At 33.2% G+C, this 14869-nt stretch overlaps 1 protein-coding gene across 1 annotated transcript; it reads right to left on the bottom strand.

The window, feature by feature from the left end:
- Positions 1–2836: 2836 nt before the first annotated feature.
- LOC118046696 (auxin-responsive protein SAUR32) lies at positions 2837–3764 on the bottom strand. Its single transcript, XM_035055685.2, has one exon. The coding sequence runs from the start codon at positions 3383–3385 to the stop codon at positions 3002–3004; it is 384 nt and encodes a 127-aa protein (XP_034911576.1). The 5' UTR covers positions 3386–3764; the 3' UTR covers positions 2837–3001.
- Between the last annotated feature and the right edge of the window lie 11105 nt (positions 3765–14869).

Genomic DNA, 14869 nt, shown 5'->3' with positions numbered 1-14869 from the left:
TTTTTTTTTTTAAAAAAAAAAATGGATAACTTGTTATTTGTTTTTTTTTCAAAGAAAAGAAAACACTATGCCACTTGTTGCTAGCAAAGGACATGTCCAGATTTTAGCCACCACTATGATGTTGAAAAAACATGATAGTGAGTTTCGACCCAAATAACCTATTTTCAATCCATTTTAGCCTAAAAACACCTTATAAATACTTTTAGAATACCTATAAACCAACTTATCAACCTAATAAACCAAAAAAATATTCCAAATCACAAAATCAAACTGAATAAAATTTATCATGATCAACTTAGATTTATTTTTTTGAGCAATATCAAGGCTCAAAACAACAATTATAAGACTCTTCATACCAAATAAAACCCGTTGACACTAATTACAACCATTTTGATAGTCAAAATAAATGTAATAATGATTTTCTCTTTTTAGTTTGAAATTTTCAAGAGCTTTCTCTCTCTTCTCAAACAAATCAGAGATTAAAAAATAAAAATAACAAGGATTTTTAAAATAAATTTCTAACAACTAAAAGGATCGATTAACCTATTAACCGAAAAAAAAGGGACTAAATGAACTTTTGGTATGAAATTGGAAGTTGCCATCTATTTTAAACTCAACATTTTCTTCAAAAAAACAAAAGCAATTAGATGCAAGTCCGCCTAAGACATTTTTTCCAAGTGCTGTTTTACACCAACCACAGACATAATTATAAGCCATGGGCTTCAACCAGCTTAAAAGATCAGGCCTGGGCCTGGACATAGCCCACAAGAGCAGTAGGAAGCCGACGTGGCTAGTGCCGAGGATTATGTTCTTCACGCATGGAAAAGATTGCTCAAATTAATTCTATCTCTAGACCAACTTATACCTCAAATCAAAATTATATTCTTTCTTTAAGGACACAAAAATTAAATAAATTCATCTGAATTTTGTTGCAAGTCTTGAACAAGAAGATTAATAAATGAAGCGTACCATCAGACCAACGCCTTGAAGTTTTAAAATTATTTGTATTTTAATTTATTCACAAATAAATGATGTCCTGCTACCACCTAAACCATCTAAAAGAAATGCCTCACACGTTGAAGGCTTATTTTTCTCATGGAGAATTTAAGCTTCCAATACTTCTTCTTTTTTTAAAAAAAATTCAAGGAAATTTTATCTCTTAAAAAACATATTTTGTGAGTTCAAATGAATAAATAAAACCTAAATTATCTCAAGTTCTTAGAAAAAATACATATTTTAATTCAAACTCGAAATCTATTGTACAGATTTTAAACTTTTCGCCTTCATGCCATATTTTTTAGGACAAGCTTCCAATTCTTCCATGGCCAGCAGCTGCCATGAGTACAGAGAGTTCAATCAATATTAAAGCTTGAAACTTGGTAAATCTGGAGGCTAAAATATTGCCCACCTGCAGCCTAAAAAAGAATAAAAATGCTGTACAAGGTGGCGTGGTCCCTGAGGCCCGAGCAAGAACATGATGTTAGGTTATGGTTTCAAAATGGAGGCAGAAAATAGAAGGAAAGATGCAATTGCATTCATACAAGCAAACAGCCTTTAAAGCAAACGTCCGGCCCTTCTCCTCCCGTCGGTTTCCATGGGACCAGATTGTTTCAACTAAGCTGTGCTGTCACATGCACTTGATGATGACTTTTAAGCCTGGCACCTTCTGGCTAAATTGTTCAAGAAAACCACTCATTATCTGGGAACTTGTAAAACAAGTGAGGCACATTCCCTACGCAAAATTGGGATTGTGGTTTTGTTATTTCCTCACCCAATTGATATGATTTGATTTCATTTGCATGCCTAGGGCATTATATTTCCTGTTTTATTAAATCAAACCTAACTTTAGTTTGATTACAAATTAAATCAGATAAAATTTGATCTTATTAGATATGATTAATTCAGAGAATCAATCCGTTTATCCAATTAAAATTTAATTTGATTTTTAAAATAATTTTATTTTAGTTTAATCCAAGTTAATTATATAACTTAAGTCATGTATATTTTTAGTCTTTAGATTCAATATCTTGTTGAGAGCATATCGACGACTTGATTAGATCTGAGCATTAGGCAAATTAATCAACCGTCTTTAATACATGCACGATCAAGATGCTTCTATATAAATTTTAATTTCTATTGCCAAATAACTTAATTACCGGACAAAAAAACAATAAGGATGGTTCATAATTTTTAACAAGATCGATCTTGGGACAAATGCTAAGAGTTTCCAAGGATTTGGTAAGAATGCGAAGTCCAAGCACTGATCTTGTATTTGAAGTGGAGAAGGAGCAGAAGCTAGAAAGAGGGCGGAGCTCCGCCGAACATGCACTCCTAGGCAACCTCCGGCTGAATGTTTCAAACATAAGGTTCAACCCATGATTTTGAATTCTTAAAAGACATCGAAGAAAAGACTTGAACAACTATATTTTACCATCTAGCTATAAAAATTGCAATTGGGAATAATAAAATAATTTTTTAAAAATTATCTTGGCGAAGGGACTTGATGCTTGTCTCTTCATGTATGGTTTATATACAAGGAATATATTCCAAACAATATGAATCACAAAATGGAAAGAAAAAGTAAAAGAAAACAAAAGGATTTGTGAAAGAATCAAATCCAATGGCTCTAAGCAAACCCTCTTCCCCCTTCAAAGTTCTAGCCGTGTCCTATACGGTTGCCCTTAACATGTCCTCTAGCTCTCTCCATCTAGCTACTAGTTCAATTGTCAACCGTTTCTTGTGTCCACATTAATAAGAAAGCAGCAAAATAAGCAAGCCAAAAATAAATTATGCCCAATATATATATATATATATATAATGTTGCAAGAGAATATGGTTGTGATTAATTGTTCTTGAACCAAACACAATCTTCTTTCCATTCAATTTTTCGTGACCATAAAAATATACAATAATATTGAAGCGGATAGTAGTTAATCTGGTACACAAAGGAAGATGAAAAGAGGAAACAAATGATTTTTATACAACTCCATAAATAATTAAATCAAACCCTAAAGCACAAGATATGATGGTGGTGGTGGTGTTGTTGATGATGATGATCTTGGGAGGACTTTTCCTCTTCAATCATGCCTTGAACATTGCGAAACTCCTCAACATGGCAAGGAATAGTGATGGGGCCTTCTTGATCAAATCCAAACTCTTCCTCAGCTTCTTTCAATAACTCCATGAACAGCGGGTGATTTATATAAATCACAGGAATCACAAACCTCTGTTGCTCCTCACCTTGCCCTACCATGACTGCCAGACACCCTTTTGGGATATCTTTCAACTGCTTCTTGCCATGATGATCATGGTGGTGGTGGTGGTGGTGATGGTGATTTGGCAAGTGAATATGGAAACTCAAATGATTTTTATCTCCACTCCCCATTGTACGCTTAAACACCACAAAAAATCAAAGAAACAACAAAGAAGATCACCCTGAAAGCCTAAAGACGGGTGCAAATTCTTATACAGAATTGGTTACGAGAAAACAAGAGAGAAAGGCCAAGGGTCTGCTGCAGAAATGGCAAGCTTGAAAAGGGTGAAAGAAGAGTCTGCAAGAGATCTTGGTATATTGCTCATGATATATGAAAATCAAACAAAAACAACATAAGCACAAGAGAGAAAGATCGAGGGTTATTTTTTTTCTTGGAAGAAGAGTGGTTTACATATATATAGCGGGGAGGGAGGTAGTAGATATGGTTCAAGCTTGCTAGGATATGCTTCGGGTATACTCGTAGAGGTTGTTCTAGAGACAGAAACAGCTAGAGACGCCAAGAGTTCACATCTTAGGTAGGTTTCTATTTTATTTTAATTTTTTATTAACTTTCCGTCTAAGATAAGAGAATGTAAATACAAAATTGATCATCTATCTTATTTACAGCTGGCATTAAACACGCTATTTACAGGATAAAGCTCGGTGGAAATTAACATTTGACTTTTCAAATAAGTGAAAAGGTCAAATATTAAGAGAAAAACAATAAACACTGTTCGTCTCTAGGATTAGTGCGATAAAAAGGTAAAAAAACAGGGCATACGCTGCTATGATTTTGCTAAATGTGAAGATTGCGAGTGCTGCGAAGGATCCTGAAATAGCTGATATTCATTATTGTGTGAATGACAACCTCGCAGCCTTTTCCAGTCAGAGAGGGGTATTATTATATTAAAACAAATAAAAATTTCTAGGTGCATAATTACCTGGTATTTTTATTTTATTTTATTTTATTTAAGGGGTGCTTGACTTTCTCATCAACATGGCTAAAATAAATTCTAAGCATTTGGATTTCATGTAAAATATCAATTCTAAGAATACTATATTTCAGTTGACAGAGGTTACAAATTTTGGATAAGATTAGAAAATTATATTTTTATTTTATTTTAACCAAGAGGGCGCCCCGCCCCTCGGGATAAACATGACGTCCATCTACAAACAATTATAAACAATTATAAGTTATTTTACTTTCTAAAAAAAGAAGATTGATTTGTTTTTTTGTTGGAATATCAATTATAATAATATTTTGTTTCTCAAAAGAGAATATTCTGTCTCTGCTTATAGAGGTATAATTAATAGTAAATTCTATATCAATCTGTTTTGTATTTGAGTTTTAAAATTATTTTTTAAAAAATTTAAATTATTTTTTATTTTTTTCTTGAAATTAATATACTTTTAATGTTTTTAGATCATTTTGATGCGCTAATATCAATTTTTTTTTTAAAATAAAAATAAATATTATTTTGATATATTTTTAAGTTAAAAGTATTTTAAAAAACTAAAACCAAATTAATTTTCTAATTAATATTATGATTTTGTAGGATTATGTAATATTGGTAATTTATTGTGAGATTCATGTGTTTTGATTGCCGAAATTATGACCAGGTATTTCCTTTAATTACTAATTCTTTCTCCCTTTATGGGTCATATTAATATTCATGTTTTTTAAGCTAATATTTAGCTAATAAATCAAACCAAAACCAATAAATATGGTTATAATATATTCACATATTCGCAAGCCAGTAATATTGGAAGTAGGAGGAGAGAATAAACTGCTCATAGCAATTACACCAAGCAAAGAGGATAACGATGACTCGATGAGAGGTGAAACGACGTGGGACCCGTGAACGGCCATGTAGACGCCAACAAGAAGGGAACAACCAATAGCAAGCGTGAACTCGTCAAACCTGACATCACAAAATCTGACAAGTTAATTAATTAGCTACTAATTACTAATTACCTTGTTTTCAACGTGTGATCTTGGAACAGTTACAAAATTGCAGACAAACACGCTTAAGGCAGCCATATCAGGGGTTGTGGGTGTATTACCAATTTTACCCTTTATTTATTATTATTATTTCTTTAATGGATGACACCTTCATGGGAGCTCCTTGGTCAAGGTCTAGCCGGATGTTGCGGCAGATTTCATTGCAATTTTTTTTGTGATGCAAAGGCGTGTGCTCTTATATATATAAAATAATAATGTTATTTTTCAATTAGGTCCTTAATATTCATAAAAAATAATACACACACATTAAATTAAAAAAATAAATACTATATATGTATTTTTTAATTTAACTGCAAAAAAAATTGAGAAATATAAATGTTAATTTAACTGCAAAATATGGTTAGCATAGAAATTTCATGACAGCTCACCTTTTCAGCATGATAGTGCATTCGGGAGAATGGGAAAGAAAATAAAGGGTTGCGGGTTTTGGCCCACCCATAAGTTAGGAAAGGCTAAAGAAATATATGATCGTTTCAATTAGGTCCTTCTTCATTGACTTTCTACAATTTTTAATTTTCCAGCTTTATTCTTCGAACCTGCTTTAAACTTTTCAAATCCTAGATCTGCCCCCAAGATGGACGGGGAAGATAACCAACATATATAGTGGCCAATCAAAATCCATTATAAAAGGTAGAGGATAAAGATAATTCCATTATAAAAGGTAAATGATCATAAAGATAATTCCATTATAAAAGGTAGGATAATTAGGTTTTCGGTCTTTATCAAATTAAAGGGATAGATAACTATAGATATTAATTTCACCATAAATCTCATGAAGACAAAACATCATGCTTTGTGTTTGTAATTCAAGATATTGACATAAATTTGATTTCCATTTTCCAATATATATATTATGAGCTGAAATTGCATATATATACACACACTTTTTTTCTTGGTAATATAGTGTTGTTTAGTTGATTATAATTGCTTCTAGATACATGAAAAATGAGTGTTGTTAGTTCAAGTTATAACTTAATCTATATCAATACTTACTCCTTGTATTAGTTTAAAAGCCTGTTTGGTATTATGGTAGCGGTTGTTTTTTAAAATGTTTTTTGTTTTAGAAATACATTAAAATAATATGTATTTTTTAAAAATTTATTTAAAACACAAAAACAAATAAGGAATCAAAGGGAATAGTTTCTTATGCATATATTTAGTTGATTAGTCATCAAATAATCTTAAATAAATAGATTGAAATATCCATATACAATTAATAAGTTCTCTACCTCCTGATGTTTGGCCTCCTCAACCACTTTTCTGCCACGCACAAAGAAGGGGACGTGCCACTAGCAACATTTCCCTGTGGGTCACACCATAATCAATTCCTAGCTTCGTGGTTCACATCCCCGATTCACGAGCAGCAATGGGTCTAGAAATGCGAAAAAAACAACTTATAAGGATCTAGAAGTTCAAATTGTTAGAAAATCTTGTAAAGCTAAAACCGGTGAATTCTTAAATATGCAAGAATTCGAGGGTCAAGCACGCAATATGCCATTTGCATAAAGGAAGGGAGCGTCAAGAGAAGAATGAGAAAATTAGAAGACAAGGCACTCCACAAGGTGTGGATGAAAGAGTGGACTTTTTAGCTTTGCGGCAAAGAGAATGTGAAATGGGGCTTGATTTAGGGCTTTCCCCCCCTTTTCTTTCCCCCCAAGCAAGGTGCTTGTGTTCTTTCTTTGTTGCCCGTACATTGTTCATAAAGGTATTATTTAATTACTTAACATATTTTTCTTCTTAGAGCTTAGCTAATCTGATATGATGGTTTGCCTCAGATTTGATTAGATACAATCTTAATATGAATGCATAAAACGCGACTTAATTTAGTTAATTATTTTTTTTGAATTCTTAAATAAGCCCATCGAAACCCTTAATTTTTTTTATCAGTGTCTAAAAAATTTAGTTTAATTTGACGCATTAATTTAGTGATTTGTCAAATTAAAATACAATCTAGATCAAATTTTAAATTAAGTTATATAAAAATTGAATATAGCATAACCTGACTGACCGATAGATCAACCTGTTATTTAATTAAATCAATTAAAACATAAATTATTTTTAAAGCAATATTATTTTAAATTAATTAGAATAAATATTATAATTTTGAATTCACCTAGAAGAAGTGAGGTCATGCCAACCCTAGCCTTGGGACAAGTCATGGACGAGACCGTCTTTGATAACTTCGATCATGGTTAAGGAGACTTAAGTTTAAATTTAAATATTCCATGTTTTTAGATTTTTCATCCCTTTTGAATGTATAAAAGGGACGGGGTCAAAGCAAGAGCTATGCTTGCTGACTATAGACCCGCCCTACCAGGCCGGCTGTCTTGCATTAATTTTGGAATTTACCACAACTATCGAAAACATCTACTCCACACATTTCCTTATTTTCATGTGTAAACAACAACAAAAAGTCAACCCAGATTTACATTTCAGAATTTTTAATCAGAAATCCATAAAGAAGAAAATAATTTCATCTCAGAAAGGTCAATGCTTTTCAACCAATCAATTGACATGAGCATATTTCCCTGAGAGAAACTGATAGAATATTCATTAAACAATTAGCAGCTAAACTGCTGGCAGGCATGTAGAAGCTCAGGCCGGGAAGGAGGCAGGCGACCCTTACCATGCCATTTCCTCTTCTATGATTTGTAGGAGGCAGGTGATGACCTTTTTTATTATATGTATATATCTGTCAAGTAATTAACCACTAAGTATTTACATCATTTGAAGAGCTTGACTATGGAATCTCATTCTTTGAACACCATTTTTGTATAACACCTTCCTCATGCAAATAAAAAAATAAAAAATAAAAAATGGGAAAGAGGTCTAGTGTTTACCGAGCCAACTTGATAAACTTATGCGCTTCAACTAACCATTTGGGTTGGGCATTTAAAGCCTTGGGATCTCTAGCATGTCCACTAGTAAAAAAAGGGCTAGCTAATTAGACATCAAAGTCATGAGAAGTTTATCCTCTAATGAAAAGGTACACTAATCCGAATTGGATTCAGTATTTTCAATTTATTAGCCAAGAAACAATCATAATTTAAGCTGTCAAGTCAAGACAAGACAAGAAACAAATCTCCAATGGAGGAACACGATTTTCCTTGTCCAATTGTTGTTAGAAAACCATTATATATTTCAAGGCCTATAGTCAAGAACAAGGTTTTCCGACTGTTCTTGAACTCATGAGACAATACTGTTCTCAAAGTTATCTTTTTACCCACTAGAATCTCTCGAAGGTAATTAACACAAATGCTCATCTTGCATCCAGTAAATTAGTTGCAAATTAAGTTGGTTTTGCAACGTAAATGTCTCCAATTATTGCAACTGGATTATTTGTTGTTGCTAATTCAATTCTTTTCTTCGGTGAGATAATTCTCCAAACCATCAAAGTCATATACCGTAGACATGGCCGGTATACTTGTATATACAAAATCTGCTCTGTATTTACATGATAAAGGCAACAACAAGCTCGCTATATAGCACATGAATGTCAGAGTCAGGAACATATTATCAAGAAGAAAAAACTCCTCAGATTGAGGCATTGCACAACTTGTGAGAAAATGGCCTGCTTTGCAAATCTAATTAGGGGTCTGAACAATATACCAAACAACAGAAAAGGACCTAATCTTGATTGGCATAACTTGGTCCCGTGCCATGTTGCGCATTGGCATGCGTATTTTGGTCGACTTGAAAGCCCTTCATGCACCAACAGAGTGACTACTTTGGTCCCGATCAATATCAACTTTGTATTATTACACTCAGATACCTCTGGCCAGCTTCCTGCTTCTGTGGAAACAGGGAAGTGGTTCCTCCGGCAGCCAACGAATCGATGATAGGTCTAATTATCATTATGCCCTCTCCGACGGCGGCGATAACTAATGTTGTGAAAAAAACAAGGAAAGAAAATGCGCCATATATGGTCTCCTCAGGTCTCCAAAAAGCTGACAATACAAGAAACAAGATCTCTAATGGCAACATTACCATCACCACAAAAGCTAGGCTATATATTCTAGCTCTTAACCCTTTGTTGATTGCGAGGGTGACCACCTTGAAACATGACAAGAAGAAGAACAAAGTGTACCAAACCCCAAAAGCACCAAATATGATGCAACTTATTAAAGGGTACGTGCACATCGCAATTTCCACCCCAAAATTATTCTTGAAAACAACTGAACTTCGATGAAAAATAGATGGCATCTTTACCATCGAAGTGAACACAAACACAAATTGTATGGTGAGGATGGGAATACATGCAGACCAAAGAAAGGCATGAACCCAAGTACCTCGTGGGGTTTTTCTCTTGATGGATATGTTCATAAGAAAAAGGAGGATCACCAAGAAACCAGGTTCTAATAACCCTAATGAGAGAACAACATGGACTTTGCAAAGACTTTCTTGTTGCGATAGGGTTAAAGAAGGAAAAAAAGGGTAGAGATGTTGTTTACGAAATAAGGGTATGCGAAAAAGCTCGTTAAGACCCCAAAGTGTGATGATAAAGACAAGGAGGAATCGGACGGACCAAAGGGAGTTGAAGCTTTGTAAATGATGGGAATTTTGTGATTTGAATAGGAGATGAAATACAAAGCAAAGAGAGAAGAGGGAAAGGAGGAAGAGGGCAATGATGGAGTAGAGAATCGCCGAGTCGAAGGTGGTGTTATAGGATGGATCATAGATAGAAGAAATGTTCAACATGGCACAACCTAACAATTAATGAATTGCTATAATAGATGGTGTTGGTGATGATATTGATAATGGTAATGATCGATTACATTGTTAGGTAAAGGTGGTGATGGTTTAAGAGAAATTTGGATTGGAAAATGCATAGAAATTAAAGATTTGAAGAAGAACAAGTGTTACATATGGTGGTCGGAAGGGGAAAGGGGAGGTTAAAGAATAGATGGTACGTAGTTTTCTCTCCCCCAATTCCCAACCTGCTCATGAAACCAGGCTGGTGGACAGCTACAAAGATAAATAAGAGAAACAACAATGGGGGAGAGGAAAACAAGAGGGCAGATGGGTTGAGATGGCTGCTTCGTTTTCGGGTTTGTATGGTTATGGTGCATGAATGTGTACGTGCCAGAAATTTTGTTAATTTTTAGGCATGGATGATGATTTTTTATGTGATTTCTTGGAATATTTCTATCAATAGAAGCTTACGATTCTTATGTGACATATATAGATTATATATAGTATCTTGAATGAAAAAAAAATAAAAAATACAGCTATATTTAGATCCTATATCGTTGTTTTTTACTTGAAATTGTAGTGCAAATTTTGAGACAAAATGCTCACCTAGATTATTTAGGTGACAAGGTGGATGCTTGCATTGGCTCAATGCATGAAAGTTGCTGTCTATATATAGTTCATGATGTTGTGTTAAGCACCACCTAATCGACGGCCATGGATACCAACCCGACCTTCTTCTTCTTCTTCAAAACCACACAAATAAAAATGGGAGCTCAAGGGTAGTTGAAAATGCAAGATATATACTACAAGCATAAATGAATACGCTAGTACCAAGTAAAATCTATCTGTGAATTTATTTATCTTTGATTTTTTTATATATTTATTTACATTTTAAAATTAATTTATATGTCAATCAAGATTAATTAAATACTTTATCTGATTGATTGTCAGAGCAACATCCTTTTACCATCTTATAAATTAAGGAAGGGTTGCTATGTTAATGTATTAACATGCGGTTAATAAAACTGCTTCAAACTTGATAAGAAAATTTAATTTCTAATATGAGAATATCTTTTTTTTTTAAAGGCTTTATTAGTATACATCATATCATTAGTGAAACTTCTTAAGGAAAAAAGAGGTATAAGTATAATTGACTAGGTCAATTTAGTAACTCATCGACTTTTAACATAATTTGGATTATATTTCAAATTAAAATAAATGAGAATTGACTACATCAAACTTATCAATTCAACAATTAATCAATTTTTTATTTTTTATTTAAAATAATTTGATTTTATTTTTTTTAAATATCTTTAAATGATGTGGTTTTAATTTTCTCTTAAAAAAAATTTGAAACAAAATTTTTTTAAAATTGATCAAAGTTATTCATAACTCAACTTGAGTTATTCATAACACAAGTTTTAGACTAGATCATGAACTAATACGAGTTTGGTAACTTTGATTTTTTTTCAAAGAAATTTAAAATGTTAAATCATAAATGGTGATTTTTGAAATTAAAAAAAAAACTAACAAATATTTAACAAGATGAAGCATGTTCATCCAAAATCAATGGGCTAACAAATTTTTGAATATGAAATATAATTGTGTTGATCTAGGACTTAATCACTAGGCTCATGATTAAGGGGTTACCTCTACCCTGAGCCCCAAGTAACTCAATTACTTTGTGAGAAAATAAGTGTAAGGTAATGGTCAGTTTTAAATTTATTCACTAGAAATTATTAGTTCAAGTCCTATAAATTTTAAAATTATTAAAATTTTATATAATTTTTAATTTCAGGGTTCATGAGATTAGTTAAGGCCCGAACACCAACATTAATCTAAAAAAAATGTAAGGAAATGTTACATGCACCCCATAGTTTGAGTCAAAGCTAGATCCAATCTTCACTGTTAAAGGGACAAAACATATGCTTGTGTGTTAAATGTGGGCATGTCTTTAATTTCAACGCATGTCATTTGATTCAATAATGGATCATTCGAGGATTGATTCAATACTTAATTACTGGGTTGAAATACTTTTAGAGTAAAGATCTTAAGCAACCTCGTCGGTTGAGAATCAAGATCTAGCTAAGAAAGAAATGCAAATGGGTCAAGGCAGAGGCACAGTTCCACGTCTAAATGCCACAGAAGAACCCTAATGTTGATTTGCTATCATTTTACGAGTAAGATAAACCTAAGTACTATTTAAGCCGACAGACATTGCTTTTGTTTGCACTGATCTTTTACATTTTACAAGGCTGAAAAGCAGAAAAGTGGTTCAAGGTAAGATGACATTTCATCAGCTAACCTGGCGGTATGCATAAAACCTACACTTCTAGTCATCACTGTCTGTTGGACCTATAAAAGTGAAAGTCTTTCTCTTTTTACCTTTGTCTTCCTGCACTGCACACCTGCTCCCCACTACTGATAGTTAATGCAAATATTTTTTCAAGTGCTTTGCACAATTCTTGAAATATGAAGTTATTCTACCAACCCCTCTGTGGTCCAGACAGATACACACACTACAGTGGTACTCGTCCAGGAGAGAGTGCATATCCTAGATTTTGAAACATTTCTCGTGTGTGTGTGTGTGTGTGTATATGGCCTTGACAAGACCTCGATATCTTGAATATAATTAACAAGATTGAGGCAATGGGATGTTGGTGTCATTTGAAAGAGGTTTTAGAATTGAACTTAATCCTCCCACTTCCAAGCTACATATAATCTTCCTCAAATTAATGGATAGGTTAATTATTTACCAAGTTTGGAACTTTCAAGTTGAAAATCATAGATTTAATAGCCTCTCTTCGTATAGATTCCTTAATTTTTCTTGACAAAAAACTCTCGGTGCATGATCTTTTGTCTACCAAGAATCCAATGCTTGTATATGGATAGTTGTTTCTAAAAAGTGAATTTATATCTTTTCAAGATAGAAAGAACAATGAAAGATGTCTTCTCTATTTTTTCTGTTTCTGCCCCAAGAGTATTATAACCAAATGTTACCTAACCAAGAAAAAAATAATTAGAAACATGGACCCAATGAAACAGATAAAAAAAAAAAATGCTATGAAAAAACTAAGAAACATGGTAATCGGATAACAGAAAATAATTCAAATATACCACCACCAGTCCACAGAGTCGTAGACAAGGTGATTCTTTAAACATAGGAATCACTGATAACTAATGAGTTCTAGCAAATAAAAGACAAGGCTTTGAAGTTTGGAACTGGAATATTTTGTCATGGGGCTTTTACCAATTACAGGACCATGACAGTTGCCTTTAGTGTACCATAGCTTCTGAATTTTAGCCGGTGTTCATTACGTATGGTTTGTATTTAGGAGAGATTGTGCTGACAAAAGTGAAAAACCCAGCAGAGTAAAAGATTTTGATGCTTACAAAGGCCATATCCAGCATCATCAAAGTACTTGTGAATGCATCATCATTCTCATGAACAAGTAGTGAAATCATGCACTACTGCAATAAAAGAGCGAGTTAAAGTTTTGCATGGCATCCCATGTATTTCAATGATTACCTTTAATTTCCTTTCTCATGCAAATTGGAAACCCTGTAACAATTTTCTCTAAATTTTTACCCTAACGAAGTTGCATGGAAGAAATCAGTAACTCCAGTTGTAACTTGTAATCGAAGATATCAAAATCTTCCACAATGATGTGTTACACCAATATTCTAGAGTTAGATCCCATGGTAGTTCCAGATTTGTCTATTTCACAAGAAACAACGCACAATTAAAGAAGAAGAAGCTTCAAAGCTTCTTCAAGCCTGTATGTAAGGATTTACAAGGTGTTCATTGCCCTTTCTAGCTCAAGTCCTGTGTTTGTCCAAAGGATAAAATCAGCTTCTTAATGTGGTGATTGAATTCTTGGATGAAGATTTGATAGACTGAAACCAGCTTGAACAAATTAAGTCAAGATTTTAGCCATATATATATATATATGATTTGGAAAGGGAATAAATTGTATGGAAGATTATTAAGTAAATTAGTTGCGTCAACAAGAAGAAAGGATTTGAAAAGATTTAAAGGTTTCAAGTTAAGAGATAGAAGTAGAAATATACCTCTCTTTTAGTAAAGAAAGTGATCATGGGAATCAAATACTAGAGAACATATCCACTGCTCTATATATACTTGGCTTCAAATCTTTAGTACAGCTGCGCTTGTCTTCCACTAAAATGTCAATGGATATATTCTCTAATGAGTTTAATTAATATACAATGAACTGGAAGTAAAACATTGGCAAACGTCAAGAAAGCAGAGAAATATCTACATAACTCTGCAGATCCAACCACCCCATTAAGCAATAACATATAGAAAAAGCCTCGGTCTTCAAAAGGGTTTTGTTCTTTCAAGTTCTGCAGGCTAAATTTTGACAATTCTTTTATCATTTCTTTTTGCACCTCTCTGCAAGAGTGAAGAAAGTTGATCATCACATGCCTAGCATTACACTATACCTAATTAAAAAAAGGGAAGCTTGAAAAGATGACATGAAAGGAATAACATATTGGTTTATATGGAGAGAGGAAGGAGATAGAGAGAGTCCAACCCTAGCTACTGCTGAAGAAGAGAGTTGCAGACACATATCTCCAGTTCCTTTGAAACAATAGTGAACATGTAAAAAATCCATCCATCCATCCATCCAATGATGAAAAACACAAAAAAGGTTATCAATTGGAAAGGAGAGAGGAGTTCTGACAAAATCTCATAGCCCCATGATAACCTAAGTTGAAAACTTAAGTACTAATTGAATAGTACTTTAGATCATACATACTCACAGCAGGAAGCAATGATTAAGATTTAAGTGTCTACCCATCGGATCACAAGACAGTCAAAATGTCTCATCATTACTCCAATCTGCTAGTAATTAGTCAATGTTGAATAATTAAACTCA

This window comes from Populus alba, chromosome 12 (assembly GCF_005239225.2).
Source record: "Populus alba chromosome 12, ASM523922v2, whole genome shotgun sequence".
NCBI lineage: Eukaryota > Viridiplantae > Streptophyta > Magnoliopsida > Malpighiales > Salicaceae > Populus > Populus alba.
This window is presented reverse-complemented; position numbering and strand designations above follow the sequence as displayed.